This window comes from Melopsittacus undulatus, chromosome 5, assembly GCF_012275295.1.
Source record: "Melopsittacus undulatus isolate bMelUnd1 chromosome 5, bMelUnd1.mat.Z, whole genome shotgun sequence".
Taxonomy (NCBI): Eukaryota; Metazoa; Chordata; class Aves; order Psittaciformes; family Psittaculidae; genus Melopsittacus; species Melopsittacus undulatus.
In genome coordinates, this window is record NC_047531.1 from 53,024,384 (window position 1) to 53,045,628 (window position 21,245).

The 21,245-nt window shown below is 38.0% G+C and overlaps 1 protein-coding gene across 1 annotated transcript in view; it reads left to right on the forward strand.

The window, feature by feature from the left end:
* DGKI (diacylglycerol kinase iota) overlaps positions 1-21,245 on the forward strand; it is a 109,265-nt gene that overhangs the window by 31,040 nt on the left and 56,980 nt on the right. Inside the window, exons 15-18 of the mRNA XM_031051320.2 lie at positions 7,379-7,479; positions 15,898-15,904; positions 17,570-17,690; positions 19,526-19,570. Coding sequence (XP_030907180.2) covers positions 7,379-7,479; positions 15,898-15,904; positions 17,570-17,690; positions 19,526-19,570 — 274 coding nt within the window. The remainder of the gene's footprint in view (positions 1-7,378; positions 7,480-15,897; positions 15,905-17,569; positions 17,691-19,525; positions 19,571-21,245) is intronic.

Sequence of the window (21,245 nt, forward strand, 5' to 3'; positions counted from 1 at the left end):
TTAGTAGATCAAGGGAGATGATCCTTACCCTCTAAAAAGCACTGGTGAGGCTACACCTGGAGTACTGGGTCCAGCTCTGGGCTTCTCAGTACGAGAGAGACATGAAGCTGCTGAATAGAGTCCAGTGAAGGGTTTTGAAGATGACTGAAGTGCATTCTTCCTAAGAGGATAGGCTGAGAGATTTGGAAATGTTTAGCTTGGAGAAGGCTCAGGCTATTCAAACAATCAGTGTCCCAAGGAAGCTCATAAAGAAGACAGGACCAAGTTCTTTTCACCAATACCGTGCCACAGGAAAAGAGGCAATGAGCACAACCTAAAGCACAGCTTCTCTGTGAACATAAGGAGAAGTGATTTTACTGTAAGGGTGAACAAGCACTGGCACAGGTTGTGCAAACAGGTTATGGAATCTCTATCATTAGAGATACTTAACAGTTGCCTGGATAAGGTCCTGGGAAGCCTGTTGTAAGTGTTCCCTCCTTGAGCAGGGGGTGTACCGGATGACCTCCTGAGGTCTGTTCCAACCTCAACTACTGTACAACTTTGTGAAATTTCAGAAAGCTGCAAGTTCCTCATTGTTATTTTACAAACAAGGAAAGATTTACAGCTCATTGTGCCTTATCCTGTGGTCTTATTTGCTGTACTCTGCTGAGGAGCAGGAAGTAATAAAAACAGCTTCTCTCAGTGAGCCAGTAGCTAAGCAAGCATCTAGAAAAAAAGGTACATCTTGTTGCTTGCACAGAACATTAAGCTGTGCATCTGGGAGAATGGGTATTGTTCCCAAGTTGAGGGATATCCCTTGGAAAATGACCTTCAAGTTTTGATACAGTTCATTTGAATGTCCCATTTGATATCAGCTTTCAGGATAAGGCAGGGAGAGAGGGAGACTTGTGAGCCCCAAACTAATCTGTAAGTCAAAGATGTTCTGTATCTTAAAATCTGTAAATATAGATTAAATATGCTGCTGCACTGTGTTTGCCAATTAATGAGTCTGGCAAATTAAAATAAGAACCCGTGAGGTATTAGGGAAATTTGATTTAGATTATGATGGCTTTGAGATTGAAATACTCTTTTTTTTTTTTAACAACATTGAAAAGAGCCTGTGTTCCAGTTAGTACTGAACAGCCGGGCAGATTCTGCTGAGACTTGCTGATGGATACAGCCTATCTCAGATACATTTCAGGTTTTCTGCAGCAGGATATGCATGGAAATCTGGGGCAGCCAAAGGTATTAGGCACATATGGTCTTGTTGCAGAGACAGTTGAACTATAGTGCAATCCCTTTCAAATGTTTAAACAAGATGCATAACTAAAATACAAGTGTGGTATTTTTAATTGAGGCTCTTTTAAAAGGAAGGTAAAGACTTGCATTTTCCACCTGGATGCTCAGAGATGAGAAGGATGCACAAGGATGCACATGTGAGAGTACTTTTGCATAGCATATAGTTGATGCAAAGGAGTTCTGAGAAAAATTACTGTTTGAAAAATAGAGCATAATTAACTTGCATAGCTCCTGTCATCCTTCTACAAGTGGAATAAGCACTGTAGATATGATGTGATTATTATTTATTTAAGTTTTAATTGCAGAATATGCATAAATTATCAGTTTATTAGTAAATAGTACTCTCTTGTAAGGTTTACAGGGTAATGACTGCAGCGGAGTATGCATATAAAATCTGTCTGAATATCAAAAGGATAATAACAAATAAACTTCTGCTTTTAGAGATCCAAATGCCAAACAGAATCAGCTGAATTTGGGTATTGTCTAGAGGTGGAGAGTCTAATACAGAATTTAGGAGACAAGGCATAAGGGGGAAAGAGTTAAAGAGTGAGCTTTTCTTCAAATATGTAGTTAAGGATGAAAATGCTTATATATATCCTCTTCCTTTTCACCATTTCATGAATTACAGGGAACTGAGTCTCATCTTTTCTGTCAGTTATTCTGGTTTAATGTGTGGCCTTCTGTTTAAATGGGATCATTATTATCGGAGAATCCACTGTGTGAGAGAACTACGGTTGGCACGGGGAAGGAGAAAGATAGCGAAGACCAGGACTCTACCAGGCACTTCAGTACACTTTATGTTTATGTGTGCGTCTAGCCTTTAGACAGCAAAACGCTCAAGCACTTGCAGTGGGAAAGTACAGAAAGGTTCATTACAGTTGGGTTAGCCTGGTTTATCTGGGATAACAGTTATCGAATAGAAGAAAAAAGAATATGTGATTGAGCTTTTATTTTTAGGGGTAATCAGTGAGTAAAAAGCTTACCAAGAGCTTTGCCTTAAAACAGCAGTGGACTTTTGGGGAGCATTGAAATTTGTCCATCAGAAGTGGCTGGATGATTCTGCTGTGTTGTGGCAGTTCTTATGTTTTAAGTAGGTATATATTGTCAAAGCCATACTAATTTTTAATGTATCATTTCCAAGCTCTGCCAATGCAATCTCAAAAGTGAGGTAAATTTCTTTTGTCCTCCGGCTGCTGCTTTCCATTTTACGATTGTTCTAAATGCTGGTACATTTAATTAATTTTGGATGTTTACTTCTTCTGTAGGAGATAGGTGATTCATTAATCTGTCATTTCAAGTGTGCCTCAGAGGAATGTGATTTTTTTTCTAAAGTTTATCTTTTGCAAGGGAGGGGCAATAGAAGATTTCCTTTTCCTTTTCTGCTTACTGAATCATATTAAAATCTATATGCCTGAAAGCTGGTGCAGGCTGTATTCTAGATGCATCAGAAATTTGTTGCTGGATTCTGTAAAGCTGTTTGACTGTTTATTACTATTCTTTTCTTCCTCTATGCAGACACAAAGCATAAGAAATGGTTCACAGGTTTCATAAATTATTGATATATGGATTAAGTCTTGTATAATTTAAAAGTCTGTCTTCCCAGTTGAATCAACCTGGTGGCAGGGCAGAAAAGTTATCAGGTTTCTGTGCAGGAGTGTCAAGCCTTAGGCAGGACCCAAGCTTGCTTTGCCTGTTTTCTTTCCTGGGTGACTGGAGATAGGAGTATGTTTCCTAGGAAAACCAGCTGTGCTCCAAATGAGTTGGCTGGATTCTGGATTGCCTGTTCCTGCATGATTAATGGGAGTGAGAGGGGGAAGTCACAGCTTCATCAAAAGCTGAGTATGTTTTCTTAGTGAAAGAAGGTAGAACATGTTCTCCTGGGGGTTTCAGAATAGGTAAGCGTGGCTTTGTTTCTGGGGCCTTGAACCACAGGTGGTGGAATGAAAGTGATTTAAAAAAAAAAAAAAGCAAACACTGCTCATTTTTTTCCTGTCAAAGCCCTGTGTTTTTAGGTTTGGATGTTTTGGTTGCTTGTGGGTTTTTTGGGGTGGTGGTGGTTATTGTAACATTTCTAGAATCCCTAAAATGCTATAGTTCAAGCATAGGAGGGAAACAAACACATATCTCTTCTTTGGTAAGCACTTTCCAGCAGGGTGGTGGGTGTTGTTAAAAATGTCTTCACCTTCTAAGACCTACTTTCACTTTCTAAGACCTATCCCAGTAAAAAGTGTGGTTCTGATTCTGATGTGTAACCTTGTGTACCATGGAATGGATATCCTTTCACAGGAAAAAACATCAAAATTAAATTACAATTTATGTTAATGAATGCCTGCAAGTTTTAAGAATTTCCAGAAAGCATGCATTTTATTTTACAATAGGAATTATTCAATGTCTAGGTGGTAATATGTATTCTCTTGATAAAGTCAAATGTTGTTTTACTGATAGAAGGTAATGCAATTTCTTTGTGCTGTTCAGCCATTTTGCAACTAAAAAATGAAAGAAAATAGTTCTCTATTACTGAAATAATTTTATTTTTTAGTGAGTGAAATAATTTGGAGGGGACCTTATGACATCTCTGTAAAATCTTTCATAGTTTGTTCCAGTTAAATAATGCTCATAGTTTTTTTACAAGGCTCATTTGGGTTGTTATTTCATAATGCCTTGAATGTGCACTGCTGGTCCATGCCAATCAAAATTTCATCAGACAAAATTCAATATGGTAAACTACCCTATCTGTGTTGCTGATTTGAGAAGATTGATATTTAGGTTTTGTGTTTAAATGAAATCATTATAGCTAATCAACATGAATGAACAGAATGTTTCAACTGACCCCAATCTGTATTTATGGTCCCATAGGGTATATGACCTTTAGGATGTAATTCTGTGGATTGGTGAGTTTGAGGAATGAGGTTCTTAATTAGATTCTTTAGGAGGTAATGGAATTAATTCATCTATACTTTAAATTACTTTTCATTGACTATGTAATACACTGTTTTGAAGAATAATAGGCGTAAGAAAGTTAAATATTTTAGGTTGAATTGCAATTCAGCAATCTCCCCAAATTTATAGTCTGCTGCTCTATCTGGAAAGCTTTTCTTCCTGTCATTATAATTGAGCAAGTTGTTTTATACAGTGTTTATTAATATCCATTTCTACTAATGTGGTGCTAATATTTGCTCTCAGTGACATTCATCTCACTATTATTAGCTTTTACGTGGACACGCTTATGCACTTAATCTTTGTGGTTTCTAAATACACTGAGTTTGAACAAGATAAATTGTGCAATTTGTATAATAATGTGGATTATTATACAGTATCTGTGAAAACAACTGAAGTATTGATAGTGGAAGCATTTTGCTCAGCTGCACTGAATAGATCTCTGTATGGTGCTCACGAATTCTGCAAGTGAACAAGTTCATTAGCTGGATTGTGAGGACAACATCCCTGGGTGTTAATTGCCAGTCTGATATCACAAGGAATCAATACCCACACAGTGAATTGTAGAGCCAAAGCTGTATTGAATAGGTAATAGAATTTAGTGAGACATAATATAATGTCAACCAACAACTGTATTCTGACAGAGCAAAGAGTATTTGCAAATAAATCAAGAACAAACCTGTTTTCTCATCCCATTTCCTCCCAGCTGAGTTGAAAGAAGTAGAGGTAATTCACAAGCAATCTCTTCCTGACACCTACCCACAATCCCCAGGTTGTGAACTGGAAGCTACCAACCATCCCGAGGTTGTGAACTAGAAGCTAACAGTCTGGAATCTGTGAACTGTGAACAATCTGTGAACAGGAAGCTATGAACAAACTCCAGGTTGTGTAGCTAGAAGACTGAGCTACCTTCATCTAATGTGCAGTGGCAGAACATTATGGGAAAAGCAACATAGCTTCTTCCTGTCTTGTACCAGTGCATAAAAGACTCAATTTTTCAAAACTGTCAGTCTGTTTTCATGAACCCTACTACATGCAGTGAATTTCTTTTCTCCCTTCAGACAAAGACTACGTAGTTAAATTCCTGTGTTTTCTGACTTAAGTATTTTCTCGTTATTTCTTGGCTAAAAATAAAATCTCTTGTGATTTTCATTTTTGAAACTTGCATTTTATAGAATTTGAAAGAGGACATAGTTCCCCAGACTATGTTCATTTCTTCAGCCAGTGATGTGACATTCAATCTTGTTTTAAAAAGAAAAAAATAAAGTGTCAGACTTGGTGCAATTATGTTCTTGTTCCATCTGCGCACCTTTCCCCTCCATTTGCAGGCACTTATCTTCTCCAAGCTGCTGAGACAGCAGTAGAGCCTGCAGGTGGAGAATACCTTTTTATAGGATGACATAATGGCACCTGGGTTAAAACTGCCTCCTGAAGCTGTTCTGGAAGCTACCATCTGTCATCAGACTGTGAAAGCTTGTCTTAAGTATGGACAGTTTTCTGGTATCTTGGGGCATTTGAACACAATAGACCCTGTTAGGGGAAACATTTGGTACTCTATATGGTTCATATGGTTCTGAGTGTGTCAGTCTTGTCTCCACTGTTAAGTATTTATTTTTCATTATTTATGATTTCTTCTAGGCTATTCTTCATGTATCTTAGGTTCCTTTTCATCACTAATATAAAAACTTCTGTTCAGAATGAGAATTTCTTCAGTGTAGTTCCTTCCAGTGGGCTGTTTTGCACTCCAGGTTTGGAGGCACACTTAATTCCTTATCCTTATCACTTTTTAGGCAAAGAGAACTTGTGCCAATAAAGCTTTTTCTAACTGGGACTTGATTTTCAATCTTCATTTTCATCTGTTCAGATGTGACAGAGCTGTTTATACCAATAGAGAGAAAGCATGCAATAACATAACACTGAAATAATTGCTAATCGCAGTCCCAGAGGCTCTACCAAGAGATGGCCACAAACCACGCGTTTTGTTAGGTCTGCAGTACTTTCTAGCTAATAAGAAAATTGTTCACTTGCTTAAAAAGAAAAAAACCTTTTCATCTGTGAGATGTGGCCTGTCCTGCATGAACAGTGAAAGTGCTGTAGGTCAAATACTTTAAAATTTAGACAAAGAAGTGAATATGCATATTTATGACAGCGCACATTTTAACTTTTAAAGGCAGTGTGTATATTAGGCAATAATACCACTGGCAGAGTTCTGTAACTAACTAGATTAAAACAGAGAAAATGGGTGACCTTTTGTGGAAGCATAGAATTTTAACTGACCCAGGGGCCAATTCTTATGGGACAGACATTTATCATGTGCATTATAATACACAGGTTATCTGTCTTTCTTTAAAAGTAAAAAATGCAAATGTGGCTAAGTTAATTTACATAGTATTCAGCTAAACTTAAGAAATCAAATAATAGGTTAGTTACAAGGTGGAAGCCATAATGAAACCAAAACAAAGCTTTTCAGGGCAATTTTCTATCAATATATTGATGCTTAATTTTATAGATAGGGACCTATTGAGTGTTTCAAATTATATAGACAGTTAAGGTATCTAGATATGGCTGAATTCTGCAGAAATGAGATTCCTGTACTGTTACTTGCTTTTGAAAGTCCTCCTGGGTTCTATGTATTGGACTCACTACTCTGGAAATCCAGTTCTTTGCCACATTTCTGTTGCCTGTTTCCCAGAACAGAGATGCTGAATGAGGATCCTCCAGGAATGAGGGTGGATGTTCTCATGGACAGAAGAATGGTTGTCCTGAGAGAGTTCCCAAGAAAGCATCTGTGTCTTGAACCACAGCTTGGCAGATCTACTGGCTGTGGTAGGGGCCAAGGGATGCACAAAAAAGCAAACTGCAGAGGGGAGTGGTAGGTATATGGAGATTAGAGAAATCAGGAAAACCTTTGCAATTCCAGACCACACATACAGCAAATGTTATCTTAGCACTTAAGGCGTCACATCTATGTTGTTGTGCAGTGGGTAGTCATAATCTTAAATGCAGCAATGGGCAAAATGAGGACTTGACCCAGCCTTGAAGGGACTTGCTTTTTTCCTCTTCATTATAATGTTCAGAAAGTGCTAAAATAACTTCATATCCTGTTTTCATTTTGCTCTTCAATTGAACACTTTGTTTAAGAAGCCTTCTTCTTCTCTTGCAGTCCTCATTCCATCCCAGATCGCCTGCGGATCAGAGTGAACAGGATCAATTTACAAGAATATGAGGGGCTACATTATGACAAAGAGAAACTCCGAGAAGCTTGTAAGTTTGAAGAAGCTGGGTTGTAGCTGCTTTTGGTAGAACATTCTGTATAGATGTCTCATTAACCAAAAACCCACTAAAACCAAATCAGTAACAAGAAAAAAAAAGCCCCCAGCGCAGGGTCAAGTGTACATTTTGGAATGTTTGTACATCTATTTGTGCGTATGCACATATGTATTCTCTCTTTACAAATAACCTTTGTATAAAGGGCATATATAGACAGTTCACCTGTTTTCTTAACTATGTGTTCTGTAAATTGATTTTATTTACTGTAAAATAAGTGGTTTTAACATCTGTGGGTTTTTTTATTCATGTCTTTCTGTTGGTTCTTCTGGGATTCTGCAAGTGTATAAAACTGTTCCAGATTGTATGATTAGCATCAAATTTGAAACAATGTGTGGGACTATGATAAATTTCATATTAAGTGTGTGCCCTGACCTTGAACGTGATTCTTGCTCAGGTACATTTATCTTGGGAAACAAATCCGGTTTCCTCAGTCTCTTACTCTTTAACAGCTTTCTGTTAAAGAGAATAATCACTGTTTTGTTTGCTCGTGTAATGGTTTGATTGCCACATACAGGGGTAAGTCAAAAGCAGACAGTGATTGCTCTGGCAACACTGATGATGACAATCCACACTTAAAAATGGAGTTCCTTTCCTTGATGACACACAGAGTCATTAATCAATGAGGGACACGGCTGCTTGTGATAACAATTTAATAGTCTTTTTCATGCATCTGGCTCATTATTCATATAAAATTACAAGCATAACAGTTTGTTGTGCAACAAAACTTCAACTCCCTCTGTAATATAGAGCACTCTGGCAATTACCGGATGACAATCCTTTTAATTGGTTTGCTTATCTTACTATTGAAAGATAGTTAAACTGTTTCAGTTTCACTCCTTTAGTCCCACCCCTGCTTATTCTCCCAGCTCACCTTGTGACAGAAGAACTGAAGTGGCTTAGATTTTAATATAGGTTCTGACAGCCTTTAATGAAGCTTCTGTTATTGAATTTTGCTTATAGTTAAAACAATCAAAACCTTCATCACTGGACTGAGAAGAATGAGATTTATGGCTCACTGGAGAAGAATCTTCTTCAAGTTTAAATTGAGAGCTTGACCTTGAGTAGATTTCAGGCTATATTGAACCCACATCTATCTAACTCTGTCAAAACCAACCTTGTTTATTTTATGGTACCTCCTATGGTTTCCCATCTGAGGAGAACTATCCTCCTCCATCCCCACTATGGATGTAAAATCGGTGTGTGTGCTTTTAGTATTTCAAAGCCATTTACATAGTCTGACAAAAAATATACACCTTTTTATACTGTTTTCACTGCAGTTATAAATGTGTTTTTGTTGTCAGCTGCAAAAAAAAACATAACAACTATGAGATAAAAAAATGCCAGAGAATGACCGAGTGCATCTGAGATTTGGCTTTAGGTTTCTCAGACATTTGTTCATGTGCTGAGTGCGTGCTGAAGAAGTTTTCATTGAAAAAGTAGTTGTCTGTCCACCAAGAGTTAAAATGATTGCTTTTGGTCATGGCAGGTCATTTGCAGTAAGTCTCTGACACAGCTAATTGGATAAATTTTAAATGGTCCTCTGGTGGTAGGCCTATGGGTTAATACCTGGCTGGGTCTATCGTATGCTTAATACTTATATGAAATAAATGTTCTGTCTATGTCCTAATCAGCAAATCATTCCATGGAGCACTGTCATTGAAAATTACTTGACAAAGAGAGAAGGAGGGAAGGGCTGAGGGAGGAGAAGCAGCTCTCTTTTCTTTGTCAAAGAGAGATATTGGGAGGGGGGTGAAAATGAATAAATTTGCATGTCAGGTGAATAACTGAAGTTTTGTCAATCTGAATTGAAAGTTTAAATGCAGATAATACTGGTGCACTAACAAAATACAAGAGCATGTCTGTTGGCCTGTTCCTGTAAGTGTGGTTAACTTATTTCATCATGACTGTAGCTCTCAGGTCCATGTATGTCTCACAGGATGCTTGTTTACAGAGACTCAGTTTACATATTTGTCCAGCCTTTGGCAGAATATGTACAACTGAACTCTGGAATACTATACTTAATATTCATTCCCTGTCCACAGGACTAAAACCACTTCTATCTCCCTGAATAATGTGAAAACTAGACCAGAATCCCATAGCAATCCGAGCAGGAAAAGTAAGCCAGTTAATAATGAGTTGCCCCTGAAGGAAAAATAACAAAGGTGCTATTATCATTTTTGTGTGTTACACGTCTCCATAACAGAGCTTTGAAAGCTCTGACATCAGTGTAATAATCTGTATCATTTTAACCATCAGTAAATACATTTCACTCCCCTTGTTTGCTTGAAATACTGATTTGATTCTATCAGCCACTTCACCTAAAATTGCACTTCCCGACACATAACAACTCGTCATACAAACTATTCTGTCAAGATTAATCTTCACTCTGCTGGAGGTAGACACCTCATTTTGAAAGCCTCCTGAGCAATTAAAGAATGTCATTTTGTCCCCTGAAGGGCACAATTGTTCTAGCCCATTCTCCTTCTGTTGCTTTCTGCTTTCCTTGTCACTGCAGCTGGCATTTAACCAAGATGCCATTTCTGAATTGACCCTTTCTTTCCTCCCCCATGCTCCTTCTTTTCTCCTTCGTTCTTTCTTCTGTCAACATCTCAGTATTGTCTGTGAGATGATTGATGATGGTACAGTGGATGCTTATTGATCCTTTGGCAAGGAGGGGTGAATGCTTTCATACACCCTTTTGAGAAAGAGATATATGTTAGCATTTTAGTTATGTTGTGATGTTCTTCTCTGCAAATGCAGTTGTCTTCTCTAACACCTCCCTATACATGCCCCAAGCACTTATTACCTGCTTCACCATTCGTGCCCGGTATGATAGTTGTACATTACATAACCATAACCAAGACTATCATATTCAAAAAGTGAGTTGGACTTCTCTTTCTAGATGGATAGAATGTAATTCTGTCCTCTCTTGCCTGCATATGTTCTGTGTACTCTCTCTGATTCCCTGTTATTGCATGAAAGTGTGATCCAAAGCAGCATTGAGGGGGAACAATTGAGTTATTTTTAAAATAGTAAAATCTTTCTGTTTGACACTCTATTATCCCCTTTCAAAAGTTACTAAGAAATTCCTGACAATGGAATTATGTGCAGAAACTAATCAAATTTAAAAAAACCCAAAACAAACCAACCAGCAAACCAACAACCATAGATAAGTTTGTGGCAGTGTAGCCTTCAACCCTTCGCAGTCCTTCCTGCCAACACTATTGTACATTTGCATCACGAAGATGGAGTGGTGAAATAGCTCACCATCAGCAGTAACAGCACAGCTGTTTTATTTAAAATGTCATTTTTTACTGCTTTTAATTTCTTGTTTTGTATGCCCTTGCTTGCAGAACAATCTTAGTTTGCTCAATATTACTAAGATTAAGAACAAATCATACCCAACTGCAGTGGGTATGACATACCCAACTGAGAAATAACTCTCAGCTCTAACACCTGCAGGTTTCCCACACTTTCTTTTACACAGAGGCAGCTGTTCCTTATCCCCTCTTGAATAAAATGGTACACTAGATTAAAACTCAATTTTTGAAGAAAGCATTGTTTCATGTGTATAACAATTGAATTATCTATAATCTAAAAATCCTTTTATCTGCAACCTCCTTGTTTTGTAGGTGGGTGGGTGGTGTAACACGACATGATGTTAGCCTTGAATTCTTGTCTCTCCCTGATTAGTCAGATATCTATAATGCATGTGTGTCTACCTTTAATTTCAGTGGATTATCTGAGGGTTTTGGGGTCATCCTAGGAGTTCTTATCAACTACATGGAGTCACAAGCTTGTAATTTGGGATGTATACAGGTGCAGAGATACTGTAGCTTCCTCATACCTTACCACAGTCTGAGAACCGTAGAATCATAGAATGGTTTGTGTTAGAAGGGACCTGAAAGATCATCTGGTTCCAAACCTAATGCCACAGGCCAGGACACCTTCAACTAGATCAGGTTGCTTAAAGCCCCATCCAACCTGACCTTGAACACTGCCACAGCTTCTCTGGGCAACCTGATCCAGTGCCTCACCACCCTCATAGTGAAGGATTTCTTCCTAGCATCCAGTATAAATCTACTCTCTGTCATCTTAAAGCCATTTCACCTTGTGCTATCACTACATGTCCCTGTAGAAATTTCCTCTCCAGATTTCTTGCAGGCTCCTTTTAGTTACTGGAAGGCTGCAGAACCCCAACTCTCTCAGGCTGTCTTCACAGCAGAGGTGCTGAGCCCTCTGATCATCTTCATGATGCTCCTCTGGACTTGCTCCAGGTCCGTGTCCCTCTTATGTTGGAGACCCCAGAGCTGAACACAGGCCTGCAGATGCAGTCTGCAAGAGCAGAGTAGAGGGTGAGAATCACGTCCTGTGACATGGCCACGTTGCTTTTCATGCAGCCCAGCATACGGTTGTCTTTCTAGCCTGCATGTATGACATTGCTGGGTCATTTTGAGCTTATGAAACCCTTGATCTATGAAATGTTTTCTGTTTCTTTAAAGCTCAGGGATCTGAAAGGAAGTTAATTTGGAGAATACACCATACGATTTCTTTATACCACTAGATAAATAAGGAAAGGTTAGCACTGAGGACTTGGTATTTACATCCTGAATACCCATAATGTAAAGGGCAGAAAAAATCGTAAGACCTCCTGCTAGGTGGCATGATGAAGGAAACCTGAATTAGCAGATGGAGTCAGGACATGGAAGATTAGCCACCTAAGTTCATGTGCTTGGAAGCAACTTTGATCTGGATGGATTTAGGTGAGATAGGTTGTGTAGCTACAGACTTCCTCTTCCATCATGTAAAGGAAGCACCAATTCATGCATTTCTCTGTCACAATGATTTAATAAGTTCTGAAACTGAGAGGATTGGATGGGTTGCTTAAAGCCACCCAGCAAAATGAAAACAAAACCAAGGTTAGAAGTCAGGAGAGACTTAAATACTGTAAATGATTGCTTGTGTTGAAGGACATATCTCTTTTTGCCTTTTGATGGATGAGACCTCTTTGGCTTTGTCCAGAGAGCACAGTGAATCATATTTCTCACTTTGACACACACACAGAATTTTTCTCATTCTCTTAAAGATTAGAAAGACACAGGAGTCCAACAGAAGAAAAAACAGGATGTGTCTGGATAATGAAAGGCAGTAGCCTTTAATTGAATGAATATACACATAGGTGCAAAAATACACATTTTTAATCTTGGCTTTTTCTAACTTTGAGGTCTTGAATTTGTAGTCATCCATTTAACAGGGTTTGTCATTGCCTGGATTTGGTGGAAAGAGTAAATCTGAACCCTTTAAATGTCATCTCATATCCTTGAGTTGTAGTAGAATCATAGAATGGTTTGTGTTGAAAGGGACCTTAAGGATCACCCAGTTCCAATCCCCTGCCATGGGCAGACAGGGACACTTACCAGTAGACCAGGTTGCTCCAAGCCCCATCCAAGCTGTCCCTGAAAGCTGCCAGGGGTGGAGCAACTGCAGCTTCTCTGGGCAACGTGGGCCAGTGTCTCACCACCCTCACCAGGAAGAACTTTTCTCCTAATACCTAATCTAAAACTGCTCTCTCTTGATACCACATAGTGCATATCTACATTCAACACAGTCAGCCTTCTGTCTTTTGAGCTAGTGGGGAAAATGTCATCTCTAAATTTGTGATTTCCTTTAATCCTTTAAGCTAGAAGAGATGGACACTATTCTAAAAAAATATAAACACATATTTACCTTAGAGGAGTGGGAAGACACAAGAACATTATGTTCCATTTCAGAATTTCCAGGAAATCATGCTATAGTTTGTGTTTTCTGTGAGATTTTTCTGTGCATGTTGTACTTCTCTCATTTCCTTTTCTTATCACTTTTCTGATTTGTTTTCCTTTTACCTCCTCAGTCCCAGTTGTCCCCTTTAGCTGTCTCATCCCACACACAACCTTCCTGCCTGTCTTAGTCTGTTTCTATAGATCTCACAGCTCTGCTTCCTATTCTTTTTCTTAATCCTAAATCCTTGTTAATTTTTCAGACAGACCTCTTCTTTCAGGTCAATATCAATTCCCTGCCAGTTTCAATTCTCAGCTCTTTCTAGTTTTCTTTTTACAACCTGTTCTTTTTGGTGTGGTGTTTTTGATCAGTTCTCTCTTCATCTGAATTAGAGAGCTTCTTCCTTTTTGTGGCAGGGCTTTGGAGAAGTAAATGAGAGCCTGAAGGGGATGACTATCTTCTAAAAACTGGTTTCGTTTAGTCTGATAACCTCCACTGTGTTTCACCTCCTGACATGTGAGGATTTTAAAACTGAATCAGTAGTGTTAAAAAACTCTAGTAACCAGCAAACCTAAGAAGGGTTAGTTTTGTTAGTGCAATGAACAAAAGGGCTCTGAAGAGACACATGGCTTAGATTTGGGTGGTTAGAAAATCCTTTTGTACAAACTCAGTTATATTAAAACCATACCATGAAAGCCAAACCTCTTAATATAAATGTCTGAATATTTTAGAATTCTCTCCCAAGAATTTATTTGATCCTTCAGGTTTCTAATACCAGTGGAAACCCCTCAGGACAATGACATTCTTATAACATCTTCAGTAGTGAGGATCCTTTATTTGCTACATTAAACATTTACAGCCCAGCTTCTAATCTCCCTAGTCCCCTGAGGTATGCCAGACTTGGAATGAGTTTTTGTGGCATTCACATCTACCTTAATGATCTGTCTTGAGGCTGTTTCGTTTGGGATTTGAGTGGCTTAATCAGTGTGTTTAGATCACAAATTGAATCTTTTCATAACAATAAATGGGGAAGTTAATTGAATTTTATTTTTTTCCATGGTGCCATACACAGCATATTCAGACTTCTTCCATTTCTGTCCTCAATAGTATAAAAGAGTTCTAGGTTTAAGTATTCAGCATAATAGGCAGTTAGTAGGTGGAAGGTTTGTTTGTTTATAAATTCCATAGCTAATTTCATGAGGACTTAAGAAATCACTACTAATTTTGCAGTTAATTAGAGAATCATGTTAGCAAGACTGCTGCATCTACGAACCCTCCTCCTGCTGATATGTGATTTTAGTTAGTGCTGCTAGGAACAAAAATCTTTCCACAGTATTGGTTCAGAATATGAAGCAACTGTTTGCATGTCTGATTTCCTGGGGTTATTGCACTGCTGCTCATCACTGCAGCATTAAAGTCTGTATCCACAGATCCTGGACAAAGTCCTTTTCATTGTTCAGGGGGACACAAAAAAAACTGGAAACTGGATGCAAGTGGTCAGAAAAGCAGGCGCCTCAGGAGAAAAATGTCTGGCACTTGAATGATGTGACTTGGCTCACGATCTGAGACTATCCCTTATTTTTGGCATATTCCCATGTGTGGATGTATCCATATAGTCACAGGAGCCAACTGTGTGTGGGTGTATGGGAAAGTTGCTCTGCACTGCCTGTGCTCTTAATGTAAGACTTTGTCTTCTCATCTCTCACCTGACATATTTAGTAATCACTGTGTCTCACAGCACTGTTCTGTACTGTGCACATCCTTATCCACGCAGTTAGGTAGAAGCCTCTTTGCTCCGGTATGAAAACATCCACAATGATATTGAATGCCTTGTGAATTTACTTTATGCCTTTAACTGATTTATTATAACTTAACTCTTTTTGCCTCTATTGCACAACACCACCCTATATTTAGAATGAGCAACAATCCCATAGTTTCAGTCCTATTATCATCCTATTATCAATCATTAAGGATTTGCTTTTGTTTTCAAATAGCAGCAATGAAGCACTTTGAAAAGCTTGGCTGTGTGGTGCATTGTGCATACTTGCTGTGTTTTATGATAAAAGTGAGGGCTGGGAATGTTTGTAAGGACAAAGTCACCCAGCCCAGAATTGTTCTATAACCACCAAGAATAGATGGGACATAATTAAATTTGTGAATCACGACTTTCTTCTTCAATTGTTAGATGAAACCCACAAATGTCAGCACTAAGCTATCTATCGCATATTAGTGTTTTGTTTTCAAGCATTTTGGTGATTTTTTTTTAAATTCCAGGTGTTTGTAAGGTCCTCTTCCTTTGGACTATCAGGAATGATGATAGCTAAAGATTTCAGTTCTGTGTTAGCTGTGTTGTTTTGACAGGTCAAAGCTCTAGTCCCTGTTAAACACATGTATTCTTCTATAAAGAAAGGAATTCAATAGAAGAAAGACTTCATCTGTGGGGACAGTTTATGAGCCAGTGGTATAGCTCCCTAGTACTCTGTGGAGGTGTATTTGTGTCTGCTGCAATTCACTTTTTTAGTTCTATAAATGAATTTAGCAAATGCTTCTTTCAGTAAGGGCTGCAGAGGAATCTGCTGAATTGAAATGAGATAGCCATTCAGTAGTATCTACAAAGACCTTAAGGGTCTCCTGTAAGAACAGGTTAAGCAATAATAAATAAGCAAATTGAATCAGTCTATAACCCAGAGCATCAGAGCACATAAAGCAAATCTTGTAATTGGCCTGCCTTCCATTCACTGGTCTCTCAGTCCCAATTCTGTAAGGAAAAATTCTGCGAGGTCACAATGAGCACTGTTCCCGTCTATTTCTGAAAATGTGGAGGGTTGGCATCACTCTTGGATATTTGTGTTGCTTCAGGAGAATCGTGAGCTCTTCTTCTTTCCATCTTCTTGCCTATCTCTGCTTTATATTCTTGAATCTCACTAAAAGTTATTTCCCCTGCTTCTAGTTTTCCTGGGTTCATAGCTCTTCTGGTGTTAGAACTGATTTTCAAACATGAGGCTTGCAGCATCGTTGATGTGTCCCCAGTGTCCTGCACTGGCCTATGAGGACTGTAAGGACTTTGACTGCCATGGGTGCTCCTCTGCTCTCTTCCCTGAAACCACTGAGCTTCTCTTTGTGCTTCTAGTCTCAATGGGCCACAAAAAAATAAGAGCCATAATCGCCATTAACTGTTAGTGCTGTCTTGTTCTCTTATCAGGATGAAAAGCTTCTCAGTAGATAAATCTCATCCTCTTAATCAGTTTCTTTTGAACGGAAGGAAGGGCTGCAGCACACTTGTTCTATCTATTTATCTCAGAACTGTTGGTGACTTTATTTTGTTTCTTGTTATCCAGTTACCAAAATAGCTTGAGTTGATATTCTCTTCTCCTTCTGGGATACTTCATATGAGGATTTAAATCTCTTTCCTGCTACTCCCCTACTTTTTTGTGCTCTTGTTTGTTTAAAGACCTCCAAGGAGAAAAAAGGACTTCATTCAGTGATTCAGTTATAGATAATCAGGTACTCAAGAGATTTCACATGTTTTCTTTTTATTTAATGAGATCTTAGTAGGCAGGTCTCTTGGTACTTTCCATGTGGACTCACATACACTTTTTTGTCTTTTGTTCTTTTTGTGGGTTTGTTTAGGATTTTTTTTGGCTGCAAGAATGGAATGGCTGTGGAAACCTAAATCTCCTGTTATAAAAAATGCTGCCTGAGAGGAATTATTTACTGTATTTTTACAAGTTCTCTTCTTCTCTCTGAGAAAATATGGAGATACATCAATTTTGAGTGTAGATGGAATAATGTCTGTTTTGATTTAAAAGAAGCCTCATGTCAAAATAACATGGTGCTGGACAGCTTTCTCTGAAATTAGGCTGTAACTTTCACCACTTTAAATCATTTTTGTAGATCTTTAAGAGTTCTGAAAAAGAAATCTCTCTCTCTTATTTCAGTGTGTAAGAGCAAATCTTAAACTCTTGTTCTGGGGATGTTCCTTTCTTTGCAGTTAATAATTGATGTTGACATCAGAAAATGAAGTAAGCAATTTAACTGAATCTTTGTCTTTGTATGAAAGAGTTGGTATGAAAGAGATGAAAATTGAAATCTTTGATAACTATAAATGGATGAAGCTAATGATGAATAATATGTTCCTGCTTTTAAATAGCTGTTAAGATTTAGATAGTAGAAAGCTTTTCTAAAACATTAAAAAACTCCTCAAAACCTAGAACAAAACCCACAACAAAACCCTGAAGCATACTGTAAATGTTATAAAGTTCTAGAGGCTTTGGTTAAAGAGTTTTTTGTTTGCTTTTGATTTTCCAGCCATTCCTCTTGGAATTATAGTTGTACGAGGAGACTGTGACTTGGAGACCTGTCGTATGTACATTGACCGTCTACAAGAGGTGAGGTTTTGGAGAATTCAGGTATCATTTTTTAAACTCTATTCTGCTTCTTCCAGTTCTGAGTGTAGAGATTTAATAGTTGCTACAACCATATATTGAGAGTATTTCAATTTGCCTACCATTGAAAGTAAAACTTTAGAGTTATTGTATACAATAATATCATGCAGTGTATGATAATAACATAATATGTATGATAATAAAAGCAGGAGTATCATGGAAAAATATTTTCTAAACAGGAAATGAAAAGTCATACTGAATCCTTTCAAATGATAACAGAATTGACATTGATGGGCATGTTTACTTCTTGAACTGAAATGGAACACTAGGAGTTTCCATATACCTTGCTGAAACTATATAAATTATTGATTAGAAAGTGTATTATGTAAGGATACACAACATGATATTCAAGTGGGTCTAATTATGTAAATTTCATTCTCTGAGACTGTCATGGAGTAACCTGAGACACCAATAAACACTACAGATAACAACTAGATTTTTCCAGGTATACGGAAAAGTATACTGATGCAGCTAATAATAATGTTGCCCTTATTGTCTTGAGAGATCATTCTACAGTACAGCCTGGGATTTGGAGACTCCAAATTGTGGTGTGTATACCTTTAGCAATATAACTAAAGGATTTTCATTAACATACTGTCTCTGGTTTTAATCTTTTACTGATCTTTCTCAACAACATTTGCATGTGTGAGGACATTATGTAGTTTTCTAAATAGGTTGTCCAGTTTATACAGGAGTTATGAACCTCATCTCTCACACTGGACTCTTTAGGAGCCACTGGCTTCCATGTGGTTTTGAAACTCTGCACTGGCAACCTGAATATGGGCCTTACTATTTCACTACAGGCTTTTGCTTTTTTGCATGTCAGCCAGGATTCCCTTCATCAACTGCAGTTCTGAATATTCAGACTTCAGTTGTACTATTATTAATAGTCATTAAACAGTATTGTAAGGTGATACCTCTTTGAAGTATTCTGTGCTGGGAACTTACAATGAAATAATTGTGATGATATTCTCGTCAGGTTACAAATGTGATCTCATACTAAGCTCAGGCAACTTAATGGCAAGTATCAGATGGCGAGTAGTACAGCCCTGGAGTAAGCACAGGTAGAAGTTCTGGTTGAATTACCCATAGTGGCTGTGGAGGAGCTCTGTTTCTCCAAGTTTCTGCAGGGTTTGTGCTGCTTTTTTTTTTGTGTCCTTAATTTGGCTCAGACCCATTTGCTGGGAATGGAGATGCCAAGGTTTTCTACACTCTGCCAACTTGCATACCAACTGGGGAGCTATGGTCTGTAGGTCAGGCTTCTTGGTAGGCTATGTCATGAGATAAAACTGTTTGTCAAAATCTCTATTAAAATATGTTAGATTCCCAAACCGTGCTAAATATCAGGGTCATTCTGATATGACCTCCCTGACATGAGGTTGTCTTAAATCAGGGGGAACTGCCAGTGGGTTTCTTTAGTGCAGTAATTACTCATTTAAAAAAAAAATACAATAGAAATGTATAGATTTTAGCATGTTTTGTTGCTGGTACTGTAAATTTTGATAGTTTCCATGGAATAAATACCTCTGTGATATGGTAAAGTTCCATTAACATAACCTTTATATTTTAAAACCATTTTTTTTCTTACCAAATGCATGTAAATCTGAATTTTAGGTGAGCTTTCCATGACTATTTAATGGTGTTTGTTTCATGTTTAAAACCTGTGAGAAATACCTGCAAAATTATTTGTGTTTCCCAACTACTTCAGATATTAAAACTGCAAGCAGTTCTTGTTTTAATCTTTTTCATCATTGCTGTGTCTTTCATCCTCCTGCTAGGACCTACAGTCAGTAACTTCTACGACACAGAGAGTTCATTACCAGGTAAGATAAACTTCCCTTTTAGTATCAGAACAAAAAGAGGGTTAGCAATGTGGACCGCACTCTTTGTGTTTCAACCCAGGTTTTCTTTTTTTGTTAGATAACTGTATGTTAGATGAATTTCTGATTATCATTTACTCTTAAATGGAGGAGTTTCCTTCCCCTTTTCCTCGGACAATCCTTTTCCTTGCAAACCTTATGGTATCATATTTAAAATTAGCAGAGCATGATGATGTGAGTGGTATTTCAATAGCAATGCCTTGCATACTGAAATGAATGAATGTGACCTGTGAGACAAATGACAAAAGTGTTTCTCTGAGAAACCGAACAATAACGTTATATTGCATAGCTGTAGTTATAAAAGAAAAAAGGTGTGCTAGCAAGCCTAACCCTTTAATAACTGTGTGCACCACAGTCATCTATGTTTAACATAATCTTCAGAGTAGTTTTTTACTCCATCCTGGGCACAAATATGTCTTTTGCATGTAACAAACAGGTTCTAGTTTTAGGTAACTAGTTTTTAAAATTGCCATCTTTGTACATTTTACATTATTCTACAATTTATGCAATACAGAACTTGCCTTTACAGTTGGAAGCATTGTTCTGGAATGTATATTTCTCTCAGTAAAATGCTTAGATTTGGTGTAAACTAACTCAGACTAACTCTACTGACTCCTGAGCTGATCTGACATTAGCACTGAGACTTGACACAAACCATGGTCAGTTGACACAGCGCCTAAGATCACAAGACAAGTTTTCACAGTCTCAGTAGCCATTTCCTAGATTTAACAATGCAAGTCTTGTTTGGGAGCAGCAGGAATGAGTTCACTGGGAAAGCATACAGACATCCAGCTGAGAGGAACCCACTGCAATGAAATTGCAGATAATTTCTTGGGGCTTAATGATTACCTAGGTGATACAGAATTTCAGTTTAGCAAAAATACCTGTAAATGGGCCGAATGCAGAAAAGACTCTGAGAAAATGCAATTTGGCATGTTTTCCTGGAGCTGCCTTTCTCATTCCAGCTCATGGTTTGTTTCTGCATTTTCCTGCCCAATTTTAACCTCATATTTTTTACATGTGTATCAATCATTGCCCGGGAACTGAGTTTCAGAGCAGTGTTAGTGCCTAGTGAATTGGCTAATAAACCAGCATGTGTTACTCTGTTCCACTGATTATAAATTAACCTAAGCGGTTGCTGACTGCTCCATGTGTAGGAAACTGCCTGAGGTAAAATGAAGAGCTCAATCTGCATGTATGGAGAGGGCCAAAAGAGAGCATAAAATGTCAGAAATCAGCTCCATACTTGGCTCTAACCTCTGCAGTCATATCAGTATAGAAATTAATTGCCTAGGCATCTTCTCTAGTGCACATCAGTGTGAAATCCGTAATACACTATCATTTTTTAATGATTCTTCCATTTGAATGCACCACCCTCTCTGTCTTTTCTTCAGTATTTGCTTATCCTGATTCTTTGAACATTGGTTTATTCTCAATGGGTCATTCTTAAACACTACCTTGTTAGGTTAATTTGAGATTTGTTTAGTGTTTGTTGGTACCCCTCTGCATATTGCAAAAAGGGAGGAAAACTAGGGAGAAAACCAGGAAAAAAAAGAGCATGAATATTTGAGTTGATGGCACCATCTTCTTACCTCACTAATAAGGTATCACGGGTACT